A 23,318-nucleotide genomic window follows, 5' to 3' on the forward strand; every position below is an offset into this window, starting at 1 on the left:
CTCTCTCTCTCTCTGTCTCTGTCTCTGTCTCTGTCTCTCTGTCTCTCTCTCTCTCTGTCTCTCTCTCTCTGTCTCTCTCTCTCTGTCTCTCTCTCCCTCTCTGTCTCTCTCTCTCTGTGTCTGTCTCTCTCTCTCTCTATCTCTCTCTCTCTGTCTGTCTCTCTCTCTGTCTCTCTCTCTCTCTCTCTGTCTCTCTCTGTCTCTCTCTCTCTCTCTGTCTCTCTCTCTCTGTCTCTCTCTCTCTGTCTCTCTCTCTCTCTCTCTGTCTCTCTCTCTATCTCACTCCCTCTCTGTCTCTCTCCCCCATGTCTCTCTCTCTCTGTCTCTCTCTCTCCCTCCCTCTCCCCGCAGTATCACCATGCCCCTCCGGAGGAGATCGCAGCGGGGGCATCTGGAGCACAGGCGGAGCTCCATGCCGCTCCCCCTCAGACACCAGAGCTGCCGGGGGCGGGGCCTGACGGAGCAACTGACGGTAATCGACTGGTCGCGCCTGAGCCCGCTGTACGCGCCCGGGGGGCAGTCCCCGGACCCGGGGGGAACCAGTTCCACCGGATCCTCGGAGTCCGACCTCTCTGCGGACGGCAGCAGCCACACCCACAAGGTGGTGTTGCTGGGGGAGAGGCGGGTGGGCAAGTCCGCCTTGGCCAGTGTCTTTGGCGGGCTGAAGGAGAGCTTCGTGGGCGACCTGGACAACGCAGGTGAGTGGCTATTCGACTGGGGGTGCCGTTGCGAGTCCATCCCGGGGGGGGAATCACCATTCGGGTGAAGGTGACGCCATCGGCTCCACCTCCAGATGGGTTCGTAGAGGTTTACAGCATGGAAACAGACCCTTCGGCCCAACTTGTCCATGCCGCCCCTTTTTTGTTGACCGCTGAGCTACTCCCAATTGCCCATGTTTAGAACCATAGAAAAACGACCGCACAAAACAGGCCCTTCGGCCCCACAAGTGGTGCCGAACATATCCCGACCTTCCCGGCCTACCTATAGAACATAGAACAGTACAGCACAGAACAGGCCCTTCGGCCCACGATGTTGTGCCGAGCTTTATCTGAAACCAAGATCAAGCTATCCCACTCCCTATCATCCTGGTGTGCTCCATGTGCCTATCCAATAACCGCTTAAATGTTCCTAAAGTGTCTGACTCCACTATCACTGCAGGCAGTCCATTCCACACCCCAACCACTCTCTGCGTAAAGAACCTACCTCTGATATCCTTCCTGTATCTCCCACCATGAACCCTATAGTTATGCCCCCTTGTAATAGCTCCATCCACCCGAGGAAATAGTCTTTGAACGTTCACTCTATCTATCCCCTTCATCATTTTATAAACCTCTATTAAGTCTCCCCTCAGCCTCCTCCGCTCCAGAGAGAACAGCCCTAGCTCCCTCAACCTTTCCTCATAAGACCTACCCTCCAAACCAGGCAGCATCCTGGTAAATCTCCTCTGCACTCTTTCCAGCGCTTCCACATCCTTCTTATAGTGAGGTGACCAGAACTGCACACAATATTCCAAATGTGGTCTCACCAAGGTCCTGTACAGTTGCAGCATAACCCCACGGCTCTTAAACTCCAACCCCCTGTTAATAAAAGCTAACACACTATAGGCCTTCTTCACAGCTCTGTCCACTTGAGTGGCAACCTTTAGAGATCTGTGGATATGGACCCCAAGATCTCTCTGTTCCTCCACAGTCTTCAGAACCCTACCTTTGACCCTGTAATCCACATTTAAATTTGTCCTACCAAAATGAATCACCTCACATTTATCAGGGTTAAACTCCATTTGCCATTTTTCAGCCCAGCTTTGCATCCTATCTATGTCTCTTTGCTGCCTACAACAGCCCTCCACCTCATCCACTACTCCACCAATCTTGGTGTCATCAGCAAATTTACTGATCAAATTATAACCCACCATCCTATTAAGTCCCATGTACTCATCCAGGAGTCTCTTAAAAGACCCTATTGAGTTTGCCTCCACCACCACTGACGGCAGCCGATTCCACTCACCCACCAACCTCTGTGTGAAAAACTTCCCCCTAACATCTCCCCTGTACCTACCCCCCAGCACCTTAAACCTGTGTCCTCTCGTAGCAGCCATTTCCACCCTGGGAAAAAGCCTCTGAGAATCCACCCGATCTATGCCTCTCAACATCTTATACACCTCTATTAGGTCTCCTCTCATCCTACGTCTCTCCAAGGAGAAAAGACCGAGCTCCCTCAGCCTATCCTCATGAGGCATGCCACTCAATCCAGGCAACATCCTTGTAAACCTCCTCTGCACCCTTTCAATCTTTTCCACATCCTTCCTGTAATGAGGCGACCAGAACTGAGCACAGTACTCCAAGTGGGGTCTGACGAGGGTCTTATATAGCTGCATCATTATCCCCGGACTCCTAAACTCAATCCCTCGATTGATAAAGGCCAGCACACCATACGCCTTCTTAACCACCTCCTCCACCTGCGGGACCGATTTTAGAGTCCTATGGACCCGGACCCCAAGGTCCTTCTGATACACCTATGACTGTGCGGCTAAATTCCAATATGATTTCCAAGTTTGCTGACGACACCACCGTAGTGGGTCGGATCTCAGACAGTGACGGGACAGAGAACAGGAATGAGATCGAGAATCTGGTGAACTGGTGCGGCAACAATAATCTCTCCCTCAATGTCAACAAAACAAAGGAGATTGTCATCGACTTCAGGAAGCGTGAAGGAGAACATCCCCCTGTCTACATCAACGGGGACGAAGTAGAAAGGGTCGAGAGAGCTTCAAGTTTTTAGGTGTCCAGATCACCAACAACCTGTCCTGGTCCCCCCCACGCCGACACTATAGTTAAGAAAAGCCCCACCAACGCCTCTACTTTCCCAGGAGACTAAGGAAATTTGGGCATGTCAGCTACGACTCTCACCACCTTTTACAGATGCCCCATAGAAAGCATTCTTTCTGGTTGTATCACAGCTTGGTCTGGGGCTCCTGCTCTGCCCAAGACCGCAAGGAACTACAAAAGGGTCGTGAATGTGGCCCAATCCATCACGCAAACCAGCCTCCCATCCATTGACTCTGTCTACACTTCCCGCTGCCTCGGGGAAAAGCAGCCGGCATAATTAAGGACCCCCCCCCACACACCCCGGACATTCTCTCTTCCACCTTCTTCCATCGGGGAAATGATACAAAGGTTTGAGGTCACGCACCGACCGACTCAAGAACAGCTTCTTCCCTGCTGCTGTCAGACTTTTGAATGGACCTACCTCGCATTAAGTTGATCTTTCTCTACACCCCAGCTGTCCTCATAGAGGACATGTCAAATTTGAGGACAGTTGTAGAGGGAGCTTTACTCTGTATCTAACCCCGTGCTGTACCTGTCCTGGGAGTGTTTGATGGGGACAGTGTAGAGGGAGCTTTACTCTGTATCTAACCCCGTGCTGTACCTGTCCTGGGAGTGTTTGATGGGGACAGTGTAGAGGGAGCTTTACTCTGTATCTAACCCCGTGCTGTACCTGTCCTGGGAGTGTTTGATGGGGACAGTGTAGAGGGAGCTTTACTCTGTATCTAACCCCGTGCTGTACCTGTCCTGGGAGTGTTTGATGGGGGACAGTGTAGAGGGAGCTTTACTCTGTATCTAACCCCGTGCTGTACCTGTCCTGGGAGTGTCTGATGGGGACAGTGTAGAGGGAGATTTACTCTGTATCTAACCCCGTGCTGTACCTGTCCTGGGAGTGTTTGATGGGGACAGTGTAGAGGGAGCTTTACTCTGTATCTAACCCCGTGCTGTACCTGTCCTGGGAGTGTTTGGGGGACAGTGTAGAGGGAGCTTTACTCTGTATCGAACCCCGTGCTGTACCTGTCCAGGGAGTGTCTGATGGGGACAGTGTAGAGGGAGATTTACTCTGTATCTAACCCCGTGCTGTACCTGTCCTGGGAGTGTTTGATGGGGACAGTGTAGAGGGAGCTTTACTCTGTATCTAACCCCGTGCTGTACCTGTCCTGGGAGTGTTTGATGGGGGACAGTGTAGAGGGAGCTTTACTCTGTATCTAACCCCGTGCTGTACCTGTCCTGGGAGTGTTTGATGGGGGACAGTGTAGAGGGACCTTTACTCTGAATCTAACCCCGTGCTGTACCTGTCCTGGGAGTGTTTGATTGGGACAGTGTAGAGGGAGCTTTACTCTGTATCTAACCCCGTGCTGTACCTGTCCTGGGAGTGTTTGATGGGGGACAGTGTAGAGGGAGCTTTACTCTGTATCTAACCCCGTGCTGTACCTGTCCTGGGAGTGTTTGATGGGGGACAGTGTAGAGGGAGCTTTACTCTGTATCTAACCCCGTGCTGGACCTGTCCTGGGAGTGTTTGATGGGGACAGTGTAGAGGGAGCTTTACTCTGTATCTAACCCCGTGCTGTACCTGTCCTGGGAGAGTTTGATGGGGGACAGTGTAGAGGGAGCTTTACTCTGTATCTAACCCCGTGCTGTACCTGTCCTGGGAGTGTTTGATGGGGGACAGTGTAGAGGGAGCTTTACTCTGTATCTAACCCCGTGCTGTACCAGTCCTGGGAGTGTTTGATGGGGGACAGTGTAGAGGGAGCTTTACTCTGTATCTAACCCCGTGCTGTACCTGTCCTGGGAGTGTTTGATGGGGGACAGCGTAGAGGGAGCTTTACTCTGTATCTAACCCCGTGCTGTACCAGTCCTGGGAGTGTTTGATGGGGGACAGTGTAGAGGGAGCTTTACTCTGTATCTAACCCGGTGCTGTTCCTGTCCTGGGAGTGTTTGATGGGGGACAGTGTAGAGGGAGCTTTACTCTGTATCTAACCCCGTGCTGTACCTGCCCTGGGAGTGTTTGATGGGGGGACAGTGTAGTGGGAGCTTTGCTCTGTATCTAACCCCGTGCTGTACCTGTCCTGGGAGTGTTTGATGGGGGGACAGTGTAGAGGGAGCTTTACTCTGTATCTAACCCCGTGCTGTACCTGTCCTGGGAGTGTTTGATGGGGGGACAGTGTAGAGGGAGCTTTACTCTGTATCTAACCCCGTGCTGTCCCTGTCCTGGGAGTGTTTGATGGCGGACAGTGTAGAGGGAGCTTTACTCTGTATCTAACCCCGTGCTGTACCTGTCCTCGGAGTGTTTGATGGGGGACAGTGCAGAGGGAGTTTTACTCTGTATCTAACCCTGTGCTGTACCTGTCCTGGGAGTGTTTGATGGGGGACAGTGTAGAGGGAGCATAACTCTGTATCTAACCCCGTGCTGTACCTGTCCTGGGAGTGTTTGATGGGGGACAGTGTAGAGGGAGCTTTACTCTGTATCTAACCCCGTGCTGTACCTGTCCTGGGAGTGTTTGATGGGGGACAGTGTAGAGGGAGCTTTCCTCTGTATCTAACCCCGTGCTGTACCTGTCCTGGGAGTGTTTGATGGGGACAGTGTAGAGGGAGCTTTACTCTGTATCTAACCCCGTTCTGTACCTGTCCTGGGAGTGTTTGATGGGGGACAGTGTCGAGGGAGCTTTACTCTGTATCTAACCCCGTGCTGTACCTGTCCTGGGAGTGTTTGATGGGGGACAGTGGAGAGGGAGCTTTACTCTGTATCTAACCCCATGCTGTACCTGTCCTGGGAGTGTTTGATGTGGGACAGGGTAGAGGGAGCTTTACTCTGTATCTAACCCCGTGCTGTACCTGTCCTGGGAGTGTTTGATGGGGGGACAGTGTAGAGGGAGCTTTACTCTGTATCTAACCCCGTGCTGTACCTGTCCTGGGAGTGTTTGATGGGGACAGTGTAGAGGGAGCTTTACTCTGTATCTAACCCCGTGCTGTACCTGTCCTGGGAGTGTTTGATGGGGGACAGTGTAGAGGGAGCTTTACTCTGTATCTAACCCCGTGCTGTACCAGTCCTGGGAGTGTTTGATGGGGGACAGTGTAGAGGGACCTTTACTCTGTATCTAACCCCGTGCTGTACCTGTCCTGGGAGTGTTTGATGGGGGGACAGTGTAGAGGGAGCTTTACTCTGTATCTAACCCCGTGCTGAACCTGTCCTGGGAGTGTTTGATGGGGACAGTGTAGAGGGAGCTTTACTCTGTATCTAACCCCGTGCTGTATCTGTCCTGGGAGTGTTTGATGTGGGACAGTGTAGAGGGAGCTTTACTCTGTATCTAACCCCGTGCTGTACCTGTCCTGGGAGTGTTTGATGGGGGGACAGTGTAGAGGGAGCTTTACTCTGTATCTAACCCCGTGCTGTACCTGTCCTGGGAGTGTTTGATGGGGACAGTGTAGAGGGAGCTTTACTCTGTATCTAACCCCGTGCTGTACCTGTCCTGGGAGTGTTTGATGGGGGACAGTGTAGAGGGAGCTTTACTCTGTATCTAACCCCGTGCTGTACCTGTCCTGGGAGTGTTTGATGGGGGACAGTGTCGAGGGAGCTTTACTCTGTATCTAACCCCGTGCTGTACCTGTCCTGGGAGTGTTTGACGGGGACAGTGTAGAGGGAGCTTTACTCTGTATCTAACCCCGTGCTGTACCTGTCCTGGGAGTGTTTGATGGGGGACAGTGTAGAGGGAGCTTTACTCTGTATCTAACCCCGTGCTGTACGTGTCCTTAGAGTGTTTGATGGGGGACAGTGTAGAGGGAGCTTCGCTCTGCATCCAAACTGAAGAAAATGTTTCTTTTGATTAATTTCTCACAGAAGACACCTATCAACGAACAATCAGTGTGGATGGACAGGATTCTACACTTGTTGTCTATGATATCTGGGAGCAGGTATTTGATAATTGTCTTCATAAATTATTTAAATATCTTTTACCATCTTCTTTGTTTTGCTGGAATAAATGTGGTGACACTGACCCTCCCACAGTGCGGCGCTCCCTCAGCACTGACCCTCCCACAGTGCGGCACTCCCTCAGCACTGACCCTCCCGCAGTGCGGCGCTCCCTCAGCACCGACCCTCCCACAGTGCGGCGCTCCCTCAGCACTGACCCTCCCACAGTGCGGCGCTCCCTCAGCACTGACCCTCCCACAGTGCGGCGCTCCCTCAGCACTGACCCTCCCACAGTGCGGCACTCCCTCAGCACTGACCCTCCCACAGTGCGGCGCTCCCTCAGCACTGACCCTCCCACAGTGCGGCGCTCCCTCAGCACTGACCCTCCCACAGTGCGGCACTCCCTCAGCACTGACCCTCCCACAGTGCGGCGCTCCCTCAGCACTGACCCTCCCACAGTGCGGCACTCCCTCAGCACTGACCCTCCCACAGTGCGGCGCTCCCTCAGCACTGACCCTCCCACAGTGCGGTGCTCCCTCAGCACCGACCCTCCCACAGTGCGGCACTCCCTCAGCACTGACCCTCCCACAGTGCGGCGCTCCCTCAGCACTGACCCTCCCACAGTGCGGCGCTCCCTCAGCACTGACCCTCCCACAGTGCGGCGCTCCCTCAGCACTGACCCTCCCACAGTGCGGCGCTCCCTCAGCACCGACCCTCCCACAGTGCGGCGCTCCCTCAGCACTGACCCTCCCACAGTGCGGCACTCCCTCAGCACTGACCCTCCCACAGTGCGGCACTCCCTCAGCACTGACCCTCCCACAGTGCGGCGCTCCCTCAGCACTGACCCTCCCACAGTGCGGCGCTCCCTCAGCACTGACCCTCCCACAGTGCGGCGCTCCCTCAGCACTGACCCTCCCACAGTGCGGCACTCCCTCAGCACTGACCCTCCCACAGTGCGGCGCTCCCTCAGCACTGACCCTCCCACAGTGCGGCACTCCCTCAGCACTGACCCTCCCACAGTGCGGCACTAACTCAGCACTGACCCTCCCACAGTGCGGCGCTCCCTCAGCACTGACCCTCCCACAGTGCGGCGCTCCCTCAGCACTGACCCTCCCACAGTGCGGCGCTCCCTCAGCACTGACCCTCCCACAGTGCGGCGCTCCCTCAGCACTGACCCTCCCACAGTGCGGCACTCCCTCAGCACTGACCCTCCCACAGTGCGGCACTCCCTCAGCACTGACCCTCCCACAGTGCGGCGCTCCCTCAGCACTGACCCTCCCACAGTGCGGCACTCCCTCAGCACTGACCCTCCCACAGTGCGGCGCTCCCTCAGCACTGACCCTCCCCACAGTGCGGCGCTCCCTCAACACTGACCCTCCCACAGTGCGGCGCTCCCTCAGCACCGACCCTCCCACAGTGCGGCACCCCCTCAGCACTGACCCTCCCACAGTGCGGCGCTCCCTCAGCACTGACCCTCCCACAGTGCGGCGCTCCCTCAGCACCGACCCTCCCACAGGGCGGCGCTCCCTCAGCACTGACCCTCCCCACAGTGCGGCGCTCCCTCAGCACTGACCCTCCCACAGTGCGGCGCTCCCTCAGTACTGACCCTCCCACAGTGCGGCGCTCCCTCAGCACCGACCCTCCCACAGTGCGGCGCTCCCTCAGCACTGACCCTCCCACAGTGCGGCGCTCCCTCAGCACTGACCCTCCCACAGTGCGGCGCTCCCTCAGCACTGACCCTCCCACAGTGCGGCGCTCCCTCAGCACTGACCCTCCCACAGTGCGGCGCTCCCTCAGCACTGACCCTCCCACAGTGCGGCGCTCCCTCAGCACTGACCCTCCCACAGTGCGGCGCTCCCTCAGCACTGACCCTCCCACAGTGCGGCACTCCCTCAGCACTGACCCTCCCACAGTGCGGCGCTCCCTCAGCACTGACCCTCCCCACAGTGCGGCGCTCCCTCAACACTGACCCTCCCACAGTGCGGCGCTCCCTCAGCACCGACCCTCCCACAGTGCGGCACCCCCTCAGCACTGACCCTCCCACAGTGCGGCGCTCCCTCAGCACTGACCCTCCCACAGTGCGGCGCTCCCTCAGCACCGACCCTCCCACAGTGCGGCGCTCCCTCAGCACTGACCCTCCCCACAGTGCGGCGCTCCCTCAGCACTGACCCTCCCACAGTGCGGCGCTCCCTCAGTACTGACCCTCCCACAGTGCGGCGCTCCCTCAGCACCGACCCTCCCACAGTGCGGCGCTCCCTCAGCACTGACCCTCCCACAGTGCGGCGCTCCCTCAGCACTGACCCTCCCACAGTGCGGCGCTCCCTCAGCACTGACCCTCCCACAGTGCGGCGCTCCCTCAGCACTGACCCTCCCACAGTGCGGCGCTCCCTCAGCACTGACCCTCCCACAGTGCGGCGCTCCCTCAGCACTGACCCTCCCACAGTGCGGCGCTCCCTCAGCACTGACCCTCCCACAGTGCGGCGCTCCCTCAGCACCGACCCTCCCACAGTGCGGCGCTCCCTCAGCACTGACCCTCCCACAGTGCGGCGCTCCCTCAGCACTGACCCTCCCACAGTGCGGCGCTCCCTCAGCACTGACCCTCCCACAGTGCGGCGCTCCCTCAGCACCGACCCCCCCACAGTGCGGCGCTCCCTCAGCACTGACCCTCCCACAGTGCGGCGCTCCCTCAGCACTGACCCTCCCACAGTGCGGCGCTCCCTCAGCACTGACCCTCCCACAGTGCGGCGCTCCCTCAGCACCGACCCCCCCACAGTGCGGCGCTCCCTCAGCACTGACCCTCCCACAGTGCGGCGCTCCCTCAGCACCGACCCTCCCACAGTGCGGCGCTCCCTCAGCACTGACCCTCCCACAGTGCGGCGCTCCCTCAGCACTGACCCTCCCCACAGTGCGGCGCTCCCTCAGCACTGACCCTCCCACAGTGCGGCGCTCCCTCAGCACCGACCCTCCCACAGTGCGGCGCTCCCTCAGCACTGACCCTCCCACAGTGCGGCGCTCCCTCAGCACCGACCCTCCCACAGTGCGGCGCTCCCTCAGCACTGACCCTCCCACAGTGCGGCGCTCCCTCAGCACTGACCCTCCCACAGTGCGGCGCTCCCTCAGCACTGACAGAGACAGAGAGAGAGAGAGAGACAGACAGAAAGAGGGAGAGAGGGAGACACAGTCAGAGAGAGAGACAGAGAGAGACAGTGCAAATGACAGAGGGAGAGAGTGACAGAGACAGAGACATAGAGAATCAGGGAGTGACAGTGAGCGACAGAGAGAGACACAGAGGGAGACAGTGACAGAAAGAGAGAGAGGCAGAGAGAGACGGACAGAGAAAGGGAACAAGACAGAGAGAGACAGGGAGTGACAGAGAGATAGGGAGAGAGAGAGAGAGAGACACAGTCAGGGAGGGAGAGGTGGAGAGGTTTGGGGGGGAATTCCAGAGCTGAGGGCCCCCCCCGGGCAGCTGAAGGCACGGCCGCCAATGGCGGAGCGACGGGAATCGGGGGATGCTCGAGAGGCCGGAATTGGAGGAGCGCAGAGATCTGGGAGGGTTGTAGGGGGCTGGAGGAGGTTACAGAGATAGGGAGGGGGTGTAGGGGGCTGGAGGAGGTTACAGAGATAGGGAGGGGGTGTAGGAGCTGGAGGAGGTTACAGAGATAGGGAGGGGTGTAGGGGCTGGAGGAGGTTACAGAGATAGGGAGGGGTGTAGGGGCTGGAGGAGGTTACAGAGATAGCGAGGGGTGTAGGGGGCTGGAGGAGGTTACAGAGATAGGGAGGGGGTGTAGGGGGCTGGAGGAGGTTACAGAGATAGGGAGGGGGTGTAGGAGCTGGAGGAGGTTACAGAGATAGGGAGGGGTGTAGGGGCTGGAGGAGGTTACAGAGATAGGGAGGGGTGTAGGGTGCTGGAGGAGGTTACAGAGATAGGGAGGGGGTGTAGGGGGCTGGAGGATGTTCCAGAGATAGGGAGAGGTGTAGGGGGCTGGAGGAGGTTACAGAGATAGGGAGGGGGTGTAGGGGCTGGAGGAGGTTACAGAGATAGGGAGGGGTGTAGGCACTGGAGGGGGTGACAGAGATAGGGAGGGTGTAGGGGGCTGGAGGAGGTTACAGAGATAGGGAGGGGTGTAGGGGCTGGAGGAGGTTACAGAGATAGGGAGGGGGTGTAGGGGGCTGGAGGATGTTCCAGAGATAGGGAGAGGTGTAGGGGGCTGGAGGAGGTTACAGAGATAGGGAGGGGTGTAGGGGGCTGGAGGGGGTTACAGAGATAGGGAGGGGTGTAGGGGCTGGAGGAGGTTACAGAGATAGGGAGGGGGTGTAGGGGCTGGAGGAGGTTACAGAGATAGGGAGGGGTGTAGGGGGCTGGAGGGGGTTACAGAGATAGGGAGGGGTGTAGGGGCTGGAGGAGGTTACAGAGATAGGGAGGGGGTGTAGGGGCTGGAGGAGGTTACAGAGATAGGGAGGTGTGTAGGGGGCTGGAGGAGGTTACAGAGATAGGGAGGGGGTGTAGGGGGCTGGAGGAGGTTACAGAGATAGGGAGGGGGTGTAGGGGGCTGGAGGAGGTTACAGAGATAGGGAGGGGGTGTAGGAGCTGGAGGAGGTTACAGAGATAGGGAGGGGTGTAGGGGCTGGAGGAGGTTACAGAGATAGGGAGGGGTGTAGGGGCTGGAGGAGGTTACAGAGATAGCGAGGGGTGTAGGGGGCTGGAGGAGGTTACAGAGATAGGGAGGGGGTGTAGGGGGCTGGAGGAGGTTACAGAGATAGGGAGGGGGTGTAGGAGCTGGAGGAGGTTACAGAGATAGGGAGGGGTGTAGGGGCTGGAGGAGGTTACAGAGATAGGGAGGGGTGTAGGGTGCTGGAGGAGGTTACAGAGATAGGGAGGGGGTGTAGGGGGCTGGAGGATGTTCCAGAGATAGGGAGAGGTGTAGGGGGCTGGAGGAGGTTACAGAGATAGGGAGGGGGTGTAGGGGCTGGAGGAGGTTACAGAGATAGGGAGGGGTGTAGGCACTGGAGGGGGTGACAGAGATAGGGAGGGTGTAGGGGGCTGGAGGAGGTTACAGAGATAGGGAGGGGTGTAGGGGCTGGAGGAGGTTACAGAGATAGGGAGGGGGTGTAGGGGGCTGGAGGATGTTCCAGAGATAGGGAGAGGTGTAGGGGGCTGGAGGAGGTTACAGAGATAGGGAGGGGTGTAGGGGGCTGGAGGGGGTTACAGAGATAGGGAGGGGTGTAGGGGGCTGGAGGAGGTTACAGAGATAGGGAGGGGGTGTAGGGGCTGGAGGAGGTTACAGAGATAGGGAGGGGTGTAGGGGGCTGGAGGGGGTTACAGAGATAGGGAGGGGTGTAGGGGCTGGAGGAGGTTACAGAGATAGGGAGGGGGTGTAGGGGCTGGAGGAGGTTACAGAGATAGGGAGGGGTGTAGGGGGCTGGAGGAGGTTACAGAGATAGGGAGGGGTGTAGGGGGCTGGAGGAGGTTACAGAGATAGGGAGAGGTGTAGGGGGCTGGAGGAGGTTACAGAGATAGGGAGGGGTGTAGGGAGCTGGAGGAGGTTACAGAGATAGGGAGGGGTGTAGGGGCTGGAGGAGGTTACAGAGATAGGGAGGGGTGTAGGGAGCTGGAGGAGGTTACAGAGATAGGGAGGGGTGTAGGGGGCTGGAGGAGGTTACAGAGATAGGGAGGGGTGTAGGGACTGGAGGGGGTTACCGAGAAAGGGAGGGGTGTAGGGGCTGGATGAGGTTACAGGGATAGGGAGGGGGTGTAGGGAGCTGGAGGAGGTTACAGAGATAGGGAGGGGGTGTAGGGGGCTGGAGGAGGTTCCAGAGATAGGGAGGGGGTGTAGGGGCTGGAGGAGGTTACAGAGATAGGGAGGGGTGTAGGGGCTGGAGGAGGTTACAGAGATGGGGAGAGGGTGTAGGGGGGCTGGAGGAGGTTACAGAGATAGGGAGGGGTGTAGGCACTGGAGGGGGTGACAGAGATAGGGAGGGTGTAGGGGGCTGGAGGAGGTTACAGAGATAGGGAGGGGGTGTAGGGGCTGGAGGAGGTTACAGAGATAGGGAGGGGTGTAGGGGCTGGAGGAGGTTACAGGGATAGGGAGGGGTGTAGGGGGCTGGAGGAGGTTACAGAGATAGGGAGGGGGTGTAGGGGCTGGAGGAGGTTACAGAGATAGGGAGGGGGTGTAGGGGGCTGGAGGAGGTTACAGACATAGGGAGGGGGTGTAGGGGCTGGTGGAGGGTACAGAGATAGGGAGGGGTGTAGGGACTGGAGGGGGTTACAGAGATAGGGATGGGGTGTAGGGGGCTGGAGGATGTTACAGAGATAGGGAGGGGTGTCGGGACTGCAGGAGGTTACAGAGATAGGGAGGGGTGTAGGGGGCTGGAGGAGGTTACAGAGATTGGGGGGGTGTAGGGAGCTGGAGGAGATTACAGAGATAGGGAGGGGTGTAGGGAGCTGGAGGAGGTTACAGAGATAGGGAGAGGTGTAGGGGGCTGGAGGAGGTTACAGAGATATGGAGAGGATGTAGGGGGCTGGAGGAGGTTACAGAGATAGGGAGGGGGTGTAGGGAGCTGGAGGAGGTTACAGAGATAGGGAGGGGTGCAGGGGCTGAAGGAGGTTACAGAGATAGGGAGGGGTGTAGGGGGTTGGAGGAGATTACAGAGATAGAGAGGGTTGTCGGGGCTGGAGGAGGTTACAGAGATAGGGAGGGGGTGTCGGGGCTGGAGGAGGTTACAGAGATAGGGAGAGGTGTAGGGGGCTGGAGGAGGTTACAGAGGTAGGGAGGGGCTGTAGGGGCTGGAGGAGGTTACAGAGATAGGGAGAGGGTGTAGGGGGCTGGAGGAGGTTACAGAGATAGGGAGGGGTGTAGGGGGCTGGAGGAGGTTACAGAGATAGGGAGGGGTGTAGGGGCTGGAGGAGGTTACAGAGATAGGGAGGGGTGTAGGGGCTGGAGGAGGTTACAGAGATAGGGAGGGGGTGTAGGGAGCTGGAGGAGGTTACAGAGATAGGGAGGGTGTATAGGGGGCTGGAGGAGGTTACAGAGATAGGGAGGGTGTATAGGGGGCTGGAGGAGGTTACAGAGATAGGGAGGGTGTATAGGGGGCTGGAGGAGGTTACAGAGATAGGGAGGGTGTGTAGGGGGCTGGAGGAGGTTACAGAGATAGGGAGGGGGTGTCGGGGGCTGGAGGAGGTTACAGAGATAGGGAGGGGGTGTAGGGGGCTGGAGGAGGTTACAGAGATAGGGAGGGGGTGTAGGGGGCTGGAGGAGGTTACAGAGATAGGGAGGGGGTGTAGGGGGCTGGAGGAGGTTACAGAGATAGGGAGGGGGTGTTGGGGGCTGGAGGAGGTTACAGAGATAGGGAGGGGGTGTAGGGGGCTGGAGGAGGTTACAGAGATAGGGAGGGGGTGTAGGGGGCTGGAGGAGGTTACAGAGATAGGGAGGGGTGTAGGGGGCTGGAGGAGGTTACAGAGACAGGGAGGGGGTGTAGGGGGCTGGAGGAGGTTACAGAGATAGGGAGGGGTGCAGGGAGCTCGAGGAGGTTACAGAGATAGGGAGGGGGTGTAGGGGGCTGGAGGAGGTTACAGAGATAGGGAGGGGGTGTAGGAGCTGGAGGAGGTTACAGAGATAGGGAGGGGTGTAGGGGCTGGAGGAGGTTACAGAGATAGGGAGGGGTGTAGGGGGCTGGAGGAGGTTACAGAGATAGGGAGGGGGTGTAGGGGGCTGGAGGATGTTCCAGAGATAGGGAGAGGTGTAGGGGGCTGGAGGAGGTTACAGAGATAGGGAGGGGGTGTAGGGGCTGGAGGAGGTTACAGAGATAGGGAGGGGTGTAGGCACTGGAGGGGGTGACAGAGATAGGGAGGGTGTAGGGGGCTGGAGGAGGTTACAGAGATAGGGAGGGGTGTAGGGGCTGGAGGAGGTTACAGAGATAGGGAGGGGGTGTAGGGGGCTGGAGGATGTTCCAGAGATAGGGAGAGGTGTAGGGGGCTGGAGGAGGTTACAGAGATAGGGAGGGGTGTAGGGGGCTGGAGGGGGTTACAGAGATAGGGAGGGGTGTAGGGGCTGGAGGAGGTTACAGAGATAGGGAGGGGGTGTAGGGGGCTGGAGGAGGTTACAGAGATAGGGAGGGGTGTAGGGGGCTGGAGGAGGTTACAGAGATAGGGAGAGGTGTAGGGGGCTGGAGGAGGTTACAGAGATAGGGAGGGGTGTAGGGAGCTGGAGGAGGTTACAGAGATAGGGAGGGGTGTAGGGGCTGGAGGAGGTTACAGAGATAGGGAGGGGTGTAGGGAGCTGGAGGAGGTTACAGAGATAGGGAGGGGTGTAGGGGGCTGGAGGAGGTTACAGAGATAGGGAGGGGTGTAGGGACTGGAGGGGGTTGCAGAGAAAGGGAGGGGTGTAGGGGCTGGATGAGGTTACAGGGATAGGGAGGGGGTGTAGGGAGCTGGAGGAGGTTACAGAGATAGGGAGGGGGTGTAGGGGGCTGGAGGAGGTTCCAGAGATAGGGAGGGGGTGTAGTGGCTGGAGGAGGTTACAGAGATAGGGAGGGGTGTAGGGGCTGGAGGAGGTTACAGAGATGGGGAGAGGGTGTAGGGGGGCTGGAGGAGGTTACAGAGATAGGGAGGGGGTGTAGGGGGCTGGAGGAGGTTACAGAGATAGGGAGGGGTGTAGGGGCTGGAGGAGGTTACAGGGATAGGGAGGGGTGTAGGGGGCTGGAGGAGGTTACAGAGATAGGGAGGGGGTGTAGGGGCTGGAGGAGGTTACAGAGATAGGGAGGGGGTGTAGGGGGCTGGAGGAGGTTACAGAGATAGGGAGGGGTGTAGGGGGCTGGAGGAGGTTACAGACATAGGGAGGGGGTGTAGGGGCTGGTGGAGGGTACAGAGATAGGGAGGGGTGTAGGGACTGGAGGGGGTTACAGAGATAAGGGGGGTGTAGGGAGCTGGAGGAGGTTACAGAGATAGGGATGGGGTGTAGGGGGCTGGAGGATGTTACAGAGATAGGGAGGGGTGTCGGGACTGGAGGAGGTTACAGAGATAGGGAGGGGTGTAGGGGGCTGGAGGAGGTTACAGAGATTGGGGGGGGTGTAGGGAGCTGGAGGAGATTACAGAGATAGGGAGGGGTGTAGGGAGCTGGAGGAGGTTACAGAGATAGGGAGAGGTGTAGGGGGCTGGAGGAGGTTACAGAGATATGGAGAGGATGTAGGGGGCTGGAGGAGGTTACAGAGATAGGGCGGGGGTGTAGGGAGCTGGAGGAGGTTACAGAGATAGGGAGGGGTGCAGGGGCTGAAGGAGGTTACAGAGATAGGGAGGGGTGTAGGGGGTTGGAGGAGATTACAGAGATAGAGAGGGTTGTCGGGGCTGGAGGAGGTTACAGAGATAGGGAGGGGGTGTCGGGGCTGGAGGAGGTTACAGAGATAGGGAGAGGTGTAGGGGGCTGGAGGAGGTTACAGAGATAGGGAGGGGGTGTAGGGGGCTGGAGGAGGTTACAGAGATAGGGAGGGGTGTAGGGGGCTGGAGGAGGTTACAGAGATAGGGAGAGGTGTAGGGGGCTGGAGGAGGTTACAGAGATAGGGAGGGGTGTAGGGAGCTGGAGGAGGTTACAGAGATAGGGAGGGGTGTAGGGGCTGGAGGAGGTTACAGAGATAGGGAGGGGTGTAGGGAGCTGGAGGAGGTTACAGAGATAGGGAGGGGTGTAGGGGGCTGGAGGAGGTTACAGAGATAGGGAGGGGTGTAGGGACTGGAGGGGGTTGCAGAGAAAGGGAGGGGTGTAGGGGCTGGATGAGGTTACAGGGATAGGGAGGGGGTGTAGGGAGCTGGAGGAGGTTACAGAGATAGGGAGGGGGTGTAGGGGGCTGGAGGAGGTTCCAGAGATAGGGAGGGGGTGTAGTGGCTGGAGGAGGTTACAGAGATAGGGAGGGGTGTAGGGGCTGGAGGAGGTTACAGAGATGGGGAGAGGGTGTAGGGGGGCTGGAGGAGGTTACAGAGATAGGGAGGGGGTGTAGGGGGCTGGAGGAGGTTACAGAGATAGGGAGGGGTGTAGGGGCTGGAGGAGGTTACAGGGATAGGGAGGGGTGTAGGGGGCTGGAGGAGGTTACAGAGATAGGGAGGGGGTGTAGGGGCTGGAGGAGGTTACAGAGATAGGGAGGGGGTGTAGGGGGCTGGAGGAGGTTACAGAGATAGGGAGGGGTGTAGGGGGCTGGAGGAGGTTACAGACATAGGGAGGGGGTGTAGGGGCTGGTGGAGGGTACAGAGATAGGGAGGGGTGTAGGGACTGGAGGGGGTTACAGAGATAAGGGGGGTGTAGGGAGCTGGAGGAGGTTACAGAGATAGGGATGGGGTGTAGGGGGCTGGAGGATGTTACAGAGATAGGGAGGGGTGTCGGGACTGGAGGAGGTTACAGAGATAGGGAGGGGTGTAGGGGGCTGGAGGAGGTTACAGAGATTGGGGGGGGTGTAGGGAGCTGGAGGAGATTACAGAGATAGGGAGGGGTGTAGGGAGCTGGAGGAGGTTACAGAGATAGGGAGAGGTGTAGGGGGCTGGAGGAGGTTACAGAGATATGGAGAGGATGTAGGGGGCTGGAGGAGGTTACAGAGATAGGGCGGGGGTGTAGGGAGCTGGAGGAGGTTACAGAGATAGGGAGGGGTGCAGGGGCTGAAGGAGGTTACAGAGATAGGGAGGGGTGTAGGGGGTTGGAGGAGATTACAGAGATAGAGAGGGTTGTCGGGGCTGGAGGAGGTTACAGAGATAGGGAGGGGGTGTCGGGGCTGGAGGAGGTTACAGAGATAGGGAGAGGTGTAGGGGGCTGGAGGAGGTTACAGAGATAGGGAGGGTGTGTAGGGGGCTGGAGGAGGTTACAGAGATAGGGAGGGGGTGTAGGGGGCTGGAGGAGGTTACAGAGGTAGGGAGGGGCTGTAGGGGCTGGAGGAGGTTACAGAGATAGGGAGAGGGTGTAGGGGGCTGGAGAGGTTACAGAGATAGGGAGGGGTGTAGGGGGCTGGAGGAGGTTACAGAGATAGGGAGGGGTGTAGGGGCTGGAGGAGGTTACAGAGATAGGGAGGGGTGTAGTGGCTGGAGGAGGTTACAGAGATAGGGAGGGGGTGTAGGGAGCTGGAGGAGGTTACAGAGATAGGGAGGGTGTATAGGGGGCTGGAGGAGGTTACAGAGATAGGGAGGGTGTATAGGGGGCTGGAGGAGGTTACAGAGATAGGGAGGGTGTATAGGGGGCTGGAGGAGGTTACAGAGATAGGGAGGGTGTATAGGGGGCTGGAGGAGGTTACAGAGATAGGGAGGGGGTGTAGGAGCTGGAGGAGGTTACAGAGATAGGGAGGGGTGTAGGGGCTGGAGGAGGTTACAGAGATAGGGAGGGGTGTAGGGGCTGGAGGAGGTTACAGAGATAGCGAGGGGTGTAGGGGGCTGCAGGAGGTTACAGAGATAGGGAGGGGGTGTAGGGGGCTGGAGGAGGTTACAGAGATAGGGAGGGGGTGTAGGAGCTGGAGGAGGTTACAGAGATAGGGAGGGGTGTAGGGGCTGGAGGAGGTTACAGAGATAGGGAGGGGTGTAGGGTGCTGGAGGAGGTTACAGAGATAGGGAGGGGGTGTAGGGGGCTGGAGGATGTTCCAGAGATAGGGAGAGGTGTAGGGGGCTGGAGGAGGTTACAGACATAGGGAGGGGGTGTAGGGGCTGGAGGAGGTTACAGAGATAGGGAGGGGTGTAGGGGCTGGAGGAGGTTACAGAGATAGGGAGGGGGTGTAGGGGCTGGAGGAGGTTACAGAGATAGGGAGGGGGTGTAGGGGGCTGGAGGAGGTTACAGACATAGGGAGGGGGTGTAGGGGCTGGTGGAGGGTACAGAGATAGGGAGGGGTGTAGGGACTGGAGGGGGTTACAGAGATAAGGGGGGTGTAGGGAGCTGGAGGAGGTTACAGAGATAGGGATGGGGTGTAGGGGGCTGGAGGAGGTTACAGAGATAGGGAGGGGGTGTAGGGGCTGGAGGAGGTTACAGAGATAGGGAGGGGGTGTAGGGGCTGGAGGATGTTACAGAGATAGGGAGGGGTGTCGGGACTGCAGGAGGTTACAGAGATAGGGAGGGGTGTAGGGGGCTGGAGGAGGTTACAGAGATTGGGGGGGTGTAGGGAGCTGGAGGAGATTACAGAGATAGGGAGGGGTGTAGGGAGCTGGAGGAGGTTACAGAGATAGGGAGAGGTGTAGGGGGCTGGAGGAGGTTACAGAGATATGGAGAGGATGTAGGGGGCTGGAGGAGGTTACAGAGATAGGGAGGGGGTGTAGGGAGCTGGAGGAGGTTACAGAGATAGGGAGGGGTGCAGGGGCTGAAGGAGGTTACAGAGATAGGGAGGGGTGTAGGGGGTTGGAGGAGATTACAGAGATAGAGAGGGTTGTCGGGGCTGGAGGAGGTTACAGAGATAGGGAGGGGGTGTCGGGGCTGGAGGAGGTTACAGAGATAGGGAGAGGTGTAGGGGGCTGGAGGAGGTTACAGAGGTAGGGAGGGGCTGTAGGGGCTGGAGGAGGTTACAGAGATAGGGAGAGGGTGTAGGGGGCTGGAGGAGGTTACAGAGATAGGGAGGGGTGTAGGGGGCTGGAGGAGGTTACAGAGATAGGGAGGGGTGTAGGGGCTGGAGGAGGTTACAGAGATAGGGAGGGGTGTAGGGGCTGGAGGAGGTTACAGAGATAGGGAGGGGGTGTAGGGAGCTGGAGGAGGTTACAGAGATAGGGAGGGTGTATAGGGGGCTGGAGGAGGTTACAGAGATAGGGAGGGTGTATAGGGGGCTGGAGGAGGTTACAGAGATAGGGAGGGTGTATAGGGGGCTGGAGGAGGTTACAGAGATAGGGAGGGTGTGTAGGGGGCTGGAGGAGGTTACAGAGATAGGGAGGGGGTGTAGGGGGCTGGAGGAGGTTACAGAGATAGGGAGGGGGTGTAGGGGGCTGGAGGAGGTTACAGAGATAGGGAGGGGGTGTAGGGGGCTGGAGGAGGTTACAGAGATAGGGAGGGGGTGTAGGGGGCTGGAGGAGGTTACAGAGAAGGGAGGGGGTGTTGGGGGCTGGAGGAGGTTACAGAGATAGGGAGGGGGTGTAGGGGGCTGGAGGAGGTTACAGAGATAGGGAGGGGGTGTAGGGGGCTGGAGGAGGTTACAGAGATAGGGAGGGGTGTAGGGGGCTGGAGGAGGTTACAGAGACAGGGAGGGGGTGTAGGGGGCTGGAGGAGGTTACAGAGATAGGGAGGGGTGCAGGGAGCTCGAGGAGGTTACAGAGATAGGGAGGGGGTGTAGGGGGCTGGAGGAGGTTACAGAGATAGGGAGGGGGTGTAGGAGCTGGAGGAGGTTACAGAGATAGGGAGGGGTGTAGGGGCTGGAGGAGGTTACAGAGATAGGGAGGGGTGTAGGGGCTGGAGGAGGTTACAGAGATAGGGAGGGGGTGTAGGGGGCTGGAGGAGGTTACAGAGATAGGGAGGGGTGTAGGGGGCTGGAGGAGGTTACAGAGATAGGGAGGGGTGTAGGGGGCTGGAGGATGTTCCAGAGATAGGGAGAGGTGTAGGGGGCTGGAGGAGGTTACAGAGATAGGGAGGGGGTGTAGGGGCTGGAGGAGGTTACAGAGATAGGGAGGGGTGTAGGCACTGGAGGGGGTGACAGAGATAGGGAGGGTGTAGGGGGCTGGAGGAGGTTACAGAGATAGGGAGGGGTGTAGGGGCTGGAGGAGGTTACAGAGATAGGGAGGGGGTGTAGGGGGCTGGAGGATGTTCCAGAGATAGGGAGAGGTGTAGGGGGCTGGAGGAGGTTACAGAGATAGGGAGGGGTGTAGGGGGCTGGAGGGGGTTACAGAGATAGGGAGGGGTGTAGGGGCTGGAGGAGGTTACAGAGATAGGGAGGGGGTGTAGGGGGCTGGAGGAGGTTACAGAGATAGGGAGGGGTGTAGGGGGCTGGAGGAGGTTACAGAGATAGGGAGAGGTGTAGGGGGCTGGAGGAGGTTACAGAGATAGGGAGGGGTGTAGGGAGCTGGAGGAGGTTACAGAGATAGGGAGGGGTGTAGGGGCTGGAGGAGGTTACAGAGATAGGGAGGGGTGTAGGGAGCTGGAGGAGGTTACAGAGATAGGGAGGGGTGTAGGGGGCTGGAGGAGGTTACAGAGATAGGGAGGGGTGTAGGGACTGGAGGGGGTTGCAGAGAAAGGGAGGGGTGTAGGGGCTGGATGAGGTTACAGGGATAGGGAGGGGGTGTAGGGAGCTGGAGGAGGTTACAGAGATAGGGAGGGGGTGTAGGGGGCTGGAGGAGGTTCCAGAGATAGGGAGGGGGTGTAGTGGCTGGAGGAGGTTACAGAGATAGGGAGGGGTGTAGGGGCTGGAGGAGGTTACAGAGATGGGGAGAGGGTGTAGGGGGGCTGGAGGAGGTTACAGAGATAGGGAGGGGGTGTAGGGGGCTGGAGGAGGTTACAGAGATAGGGAGGGGTGTAGGGGCTGGAGGAGGTTACAGGGATAGGGAGGGGTGTAGGGGGCTGGAGGAGGTTACAGAGATAGGGAGGGGGTGTAGGGGCTGGAGGAGGTTACAGAGATAGGGAGGGGGTGTAGGGGGCTGGAGGAGGTTACAGAGATAGGGAGGGGTGTAGGGGGCTGGAGGAGGTTACAGACATAGGGAGGGGGTGTAGGGGCTGGTGGAGGGTACAGAGATAGGGAGGGGTGTAGGGACTGGAGGGGGTTACAGAGATAAGGGGGGTGTAGGGAGCTGGAGGAGGTTACAGAGATAGGGATGGGGTGTAGGGGGCTGGAGGATGTTACAGAGATAGGGAGGGGTGTCGGGACTGGAGGAGGTTACAGAGATAGGGAGGGGTGTAGGGGGCTGGAGGAGGTTACAGAGATTGGGGGGGGTGTAGGGAGCTGGAGGAGATTACAGAGATAGGGAGGGGTGTAGGGAGCTGGAGGAGGTTACAGAGATAGGGAGAGGTGTAGGGGGCTGGAGGAGGTTACAGAGATATGGAGAGGATGTAGGGGGCTGGAGGAGGTTACAGAGATAGGGCGGGGGTGTAGGGAGCTGGAGGAGGTTACAGAGATAGGGAGGGGTGCAGGGGCTGAAGGAGGTTACAGAGATAGGGAGGGGTGTAGGGGGTTGGAGGAGATTACAGAGATAGAGAGGGTTGTCGGGGCTGGAGGAGGTTACAGAGATAGGGAGGGGGTGTCGGGGCTGGAGGAGGTTACAGAGATAGGGAGAGGTGTAGGGGGCTGGAGGAGGTTACAGAGATAGGGAGGGTGTGTAGGGGGCTGGAGGAGGTTACAGAGATAGGGAGGGGGTGTAGGGGGCTGGAGGAGGTTACAGAGGTAGGGAGGGGCTGTAGGGGCTGGAGGAGGTTACAGAGATAGGGAGAGGGTGTAGGGGGCTGGAGAGGTTACAGAGATAGGGAGGGGTGTAGGGGGCTGGAGGAGGTTACAGAGATAGGGAGGGGTGTAGGGGCTGGAGGAGGTTACAGAGATAGGGAGGGGTGTAGGGGCTGGAGGAGGTTACAGAGATAGGGAGGGGGTGTAGGGAGCTGGAGGAGGTTACAGAGATAGGGAGGGTGTATAGGGGGCTGGAGGAGGTTACAGAGATAGGGAGGGTGTATAGGGGGTTGGAGGAGGTTACAGAGATAGGGAGGGGTATAGGGGGCTGGAGGAGGTTACAGAGATAGGGAGGGGGTGTAGGGGGCTGGAGGAGGTTACAGAGATAGGGAGGGGTGTAGGGGGCTGGAGGAGGTTCCAGAGATAGGGAGGGGGTGTAGGGGGCTGGAGGAGGTTACAGAGATAGGGAGGGGGTGTAGGGGGCTGGAGGAGGTTACAGAGATAGGGAGGGGGTGTAGGGGGTTGGAGGGGGTTACAGAGATAGGGAGGGGGTGTAGGGGGCTGGAGGAGGTTACAGAGATAGGGAGGGTGTAGGGGGTTGGAGGGGGTTACAGAGATAGGGAGGGGGTGTAGGGGGCTGGAGGAGGTTACAGAGATAGGGAGGGGTGTAGGGGGCTGGAGGAGGTTACAGAGATAGGGAGGGTATGCCATATGCCTTCTTGACTACTTTATCCACCTGCGTTGCCACTTTGAAGGAAGTGTGGAACTATAGGCCCAGATCCCCCTGCATGTTAATGCTTCGAAGGGTTCTGCCATTTACAGTATAATTCCCTCCTGCGTTAGACCTTCCAAAATGCATCACCTCACATTTGCCCACTCACATGATCTTATTGAAGGGGGGGCAGTGGTTAGCACTGCTGCCTCAGTTCGATTCCCGGCTTGGGTCACTGTCTGTGCGGAGTTTGCACATTCTCCCCGGGTCTGCATGGGTTTCCTCCGGGTGCTCCGGTTTCCTCCCACAGTCCGACTGATGTGCTAGTTAGATGGATTGGCCATGCTCAATTGTCCCTTAGTGTCCAAAGATGTGCGGGTTAGGTGGATTGGCCATGCTAAATTGCCCCTTAGTGTCCAAAGATGTGCAGGTTGGGTGGATTGGCCATGCTAAGTTGCCCCTTAGTGTCCAAAGATGTGTAGGTTGGGTGGATTGGCCATGCTAAATTGCCCCTTAGTGTCCAAAGATGTGTAGGTTAGGGTGGATTGGCCGTGCCAAATTGCTCCTTAGTGTCCAA

At 58.5% G+C, this 23,318-nt stretch overlaps 1 protein-coding gene across 1 annotated transcript in view; it reads left to right on the forward strand.

Annotated features, from left to right (window-relative positions):
* Positions 1 to 358: 358 nt before the first annotated feature.
* The window catches only part of LOC144490594 (GTP-binding protein REM 2-like), a 31,752-nt gene continuing 8,792 nt past the window's right edge, over positions 359 to 23,318 (forward strand). Inside the window, 2 exon segments of the mRNA XM_078208307.1 lie at positions 359 to 698; positions 6,661 to 6,734. Of these exon segments, the coding sequence (XP_078064433.1) occupies positions 359 to 698; positions 6,661 to 6,734 (414 nt within the window).

This window comes from Mustelus asterias, unplaced genomic scaffold (genome assembly GCF_964213995.1).
Source record: "Mustelus asterias unplaced genomic scaffold, sMusAst1.hap1.1 HAP1_SCAFFOLD_3476, whole genome shotgun sequence".
Lineage (NCBI taxonomy): Eukaryota > Metazoa > Chordata > Chondrichthyes > Carcharhiniformes > Triakidae > Mustelus > Mustelus asterias.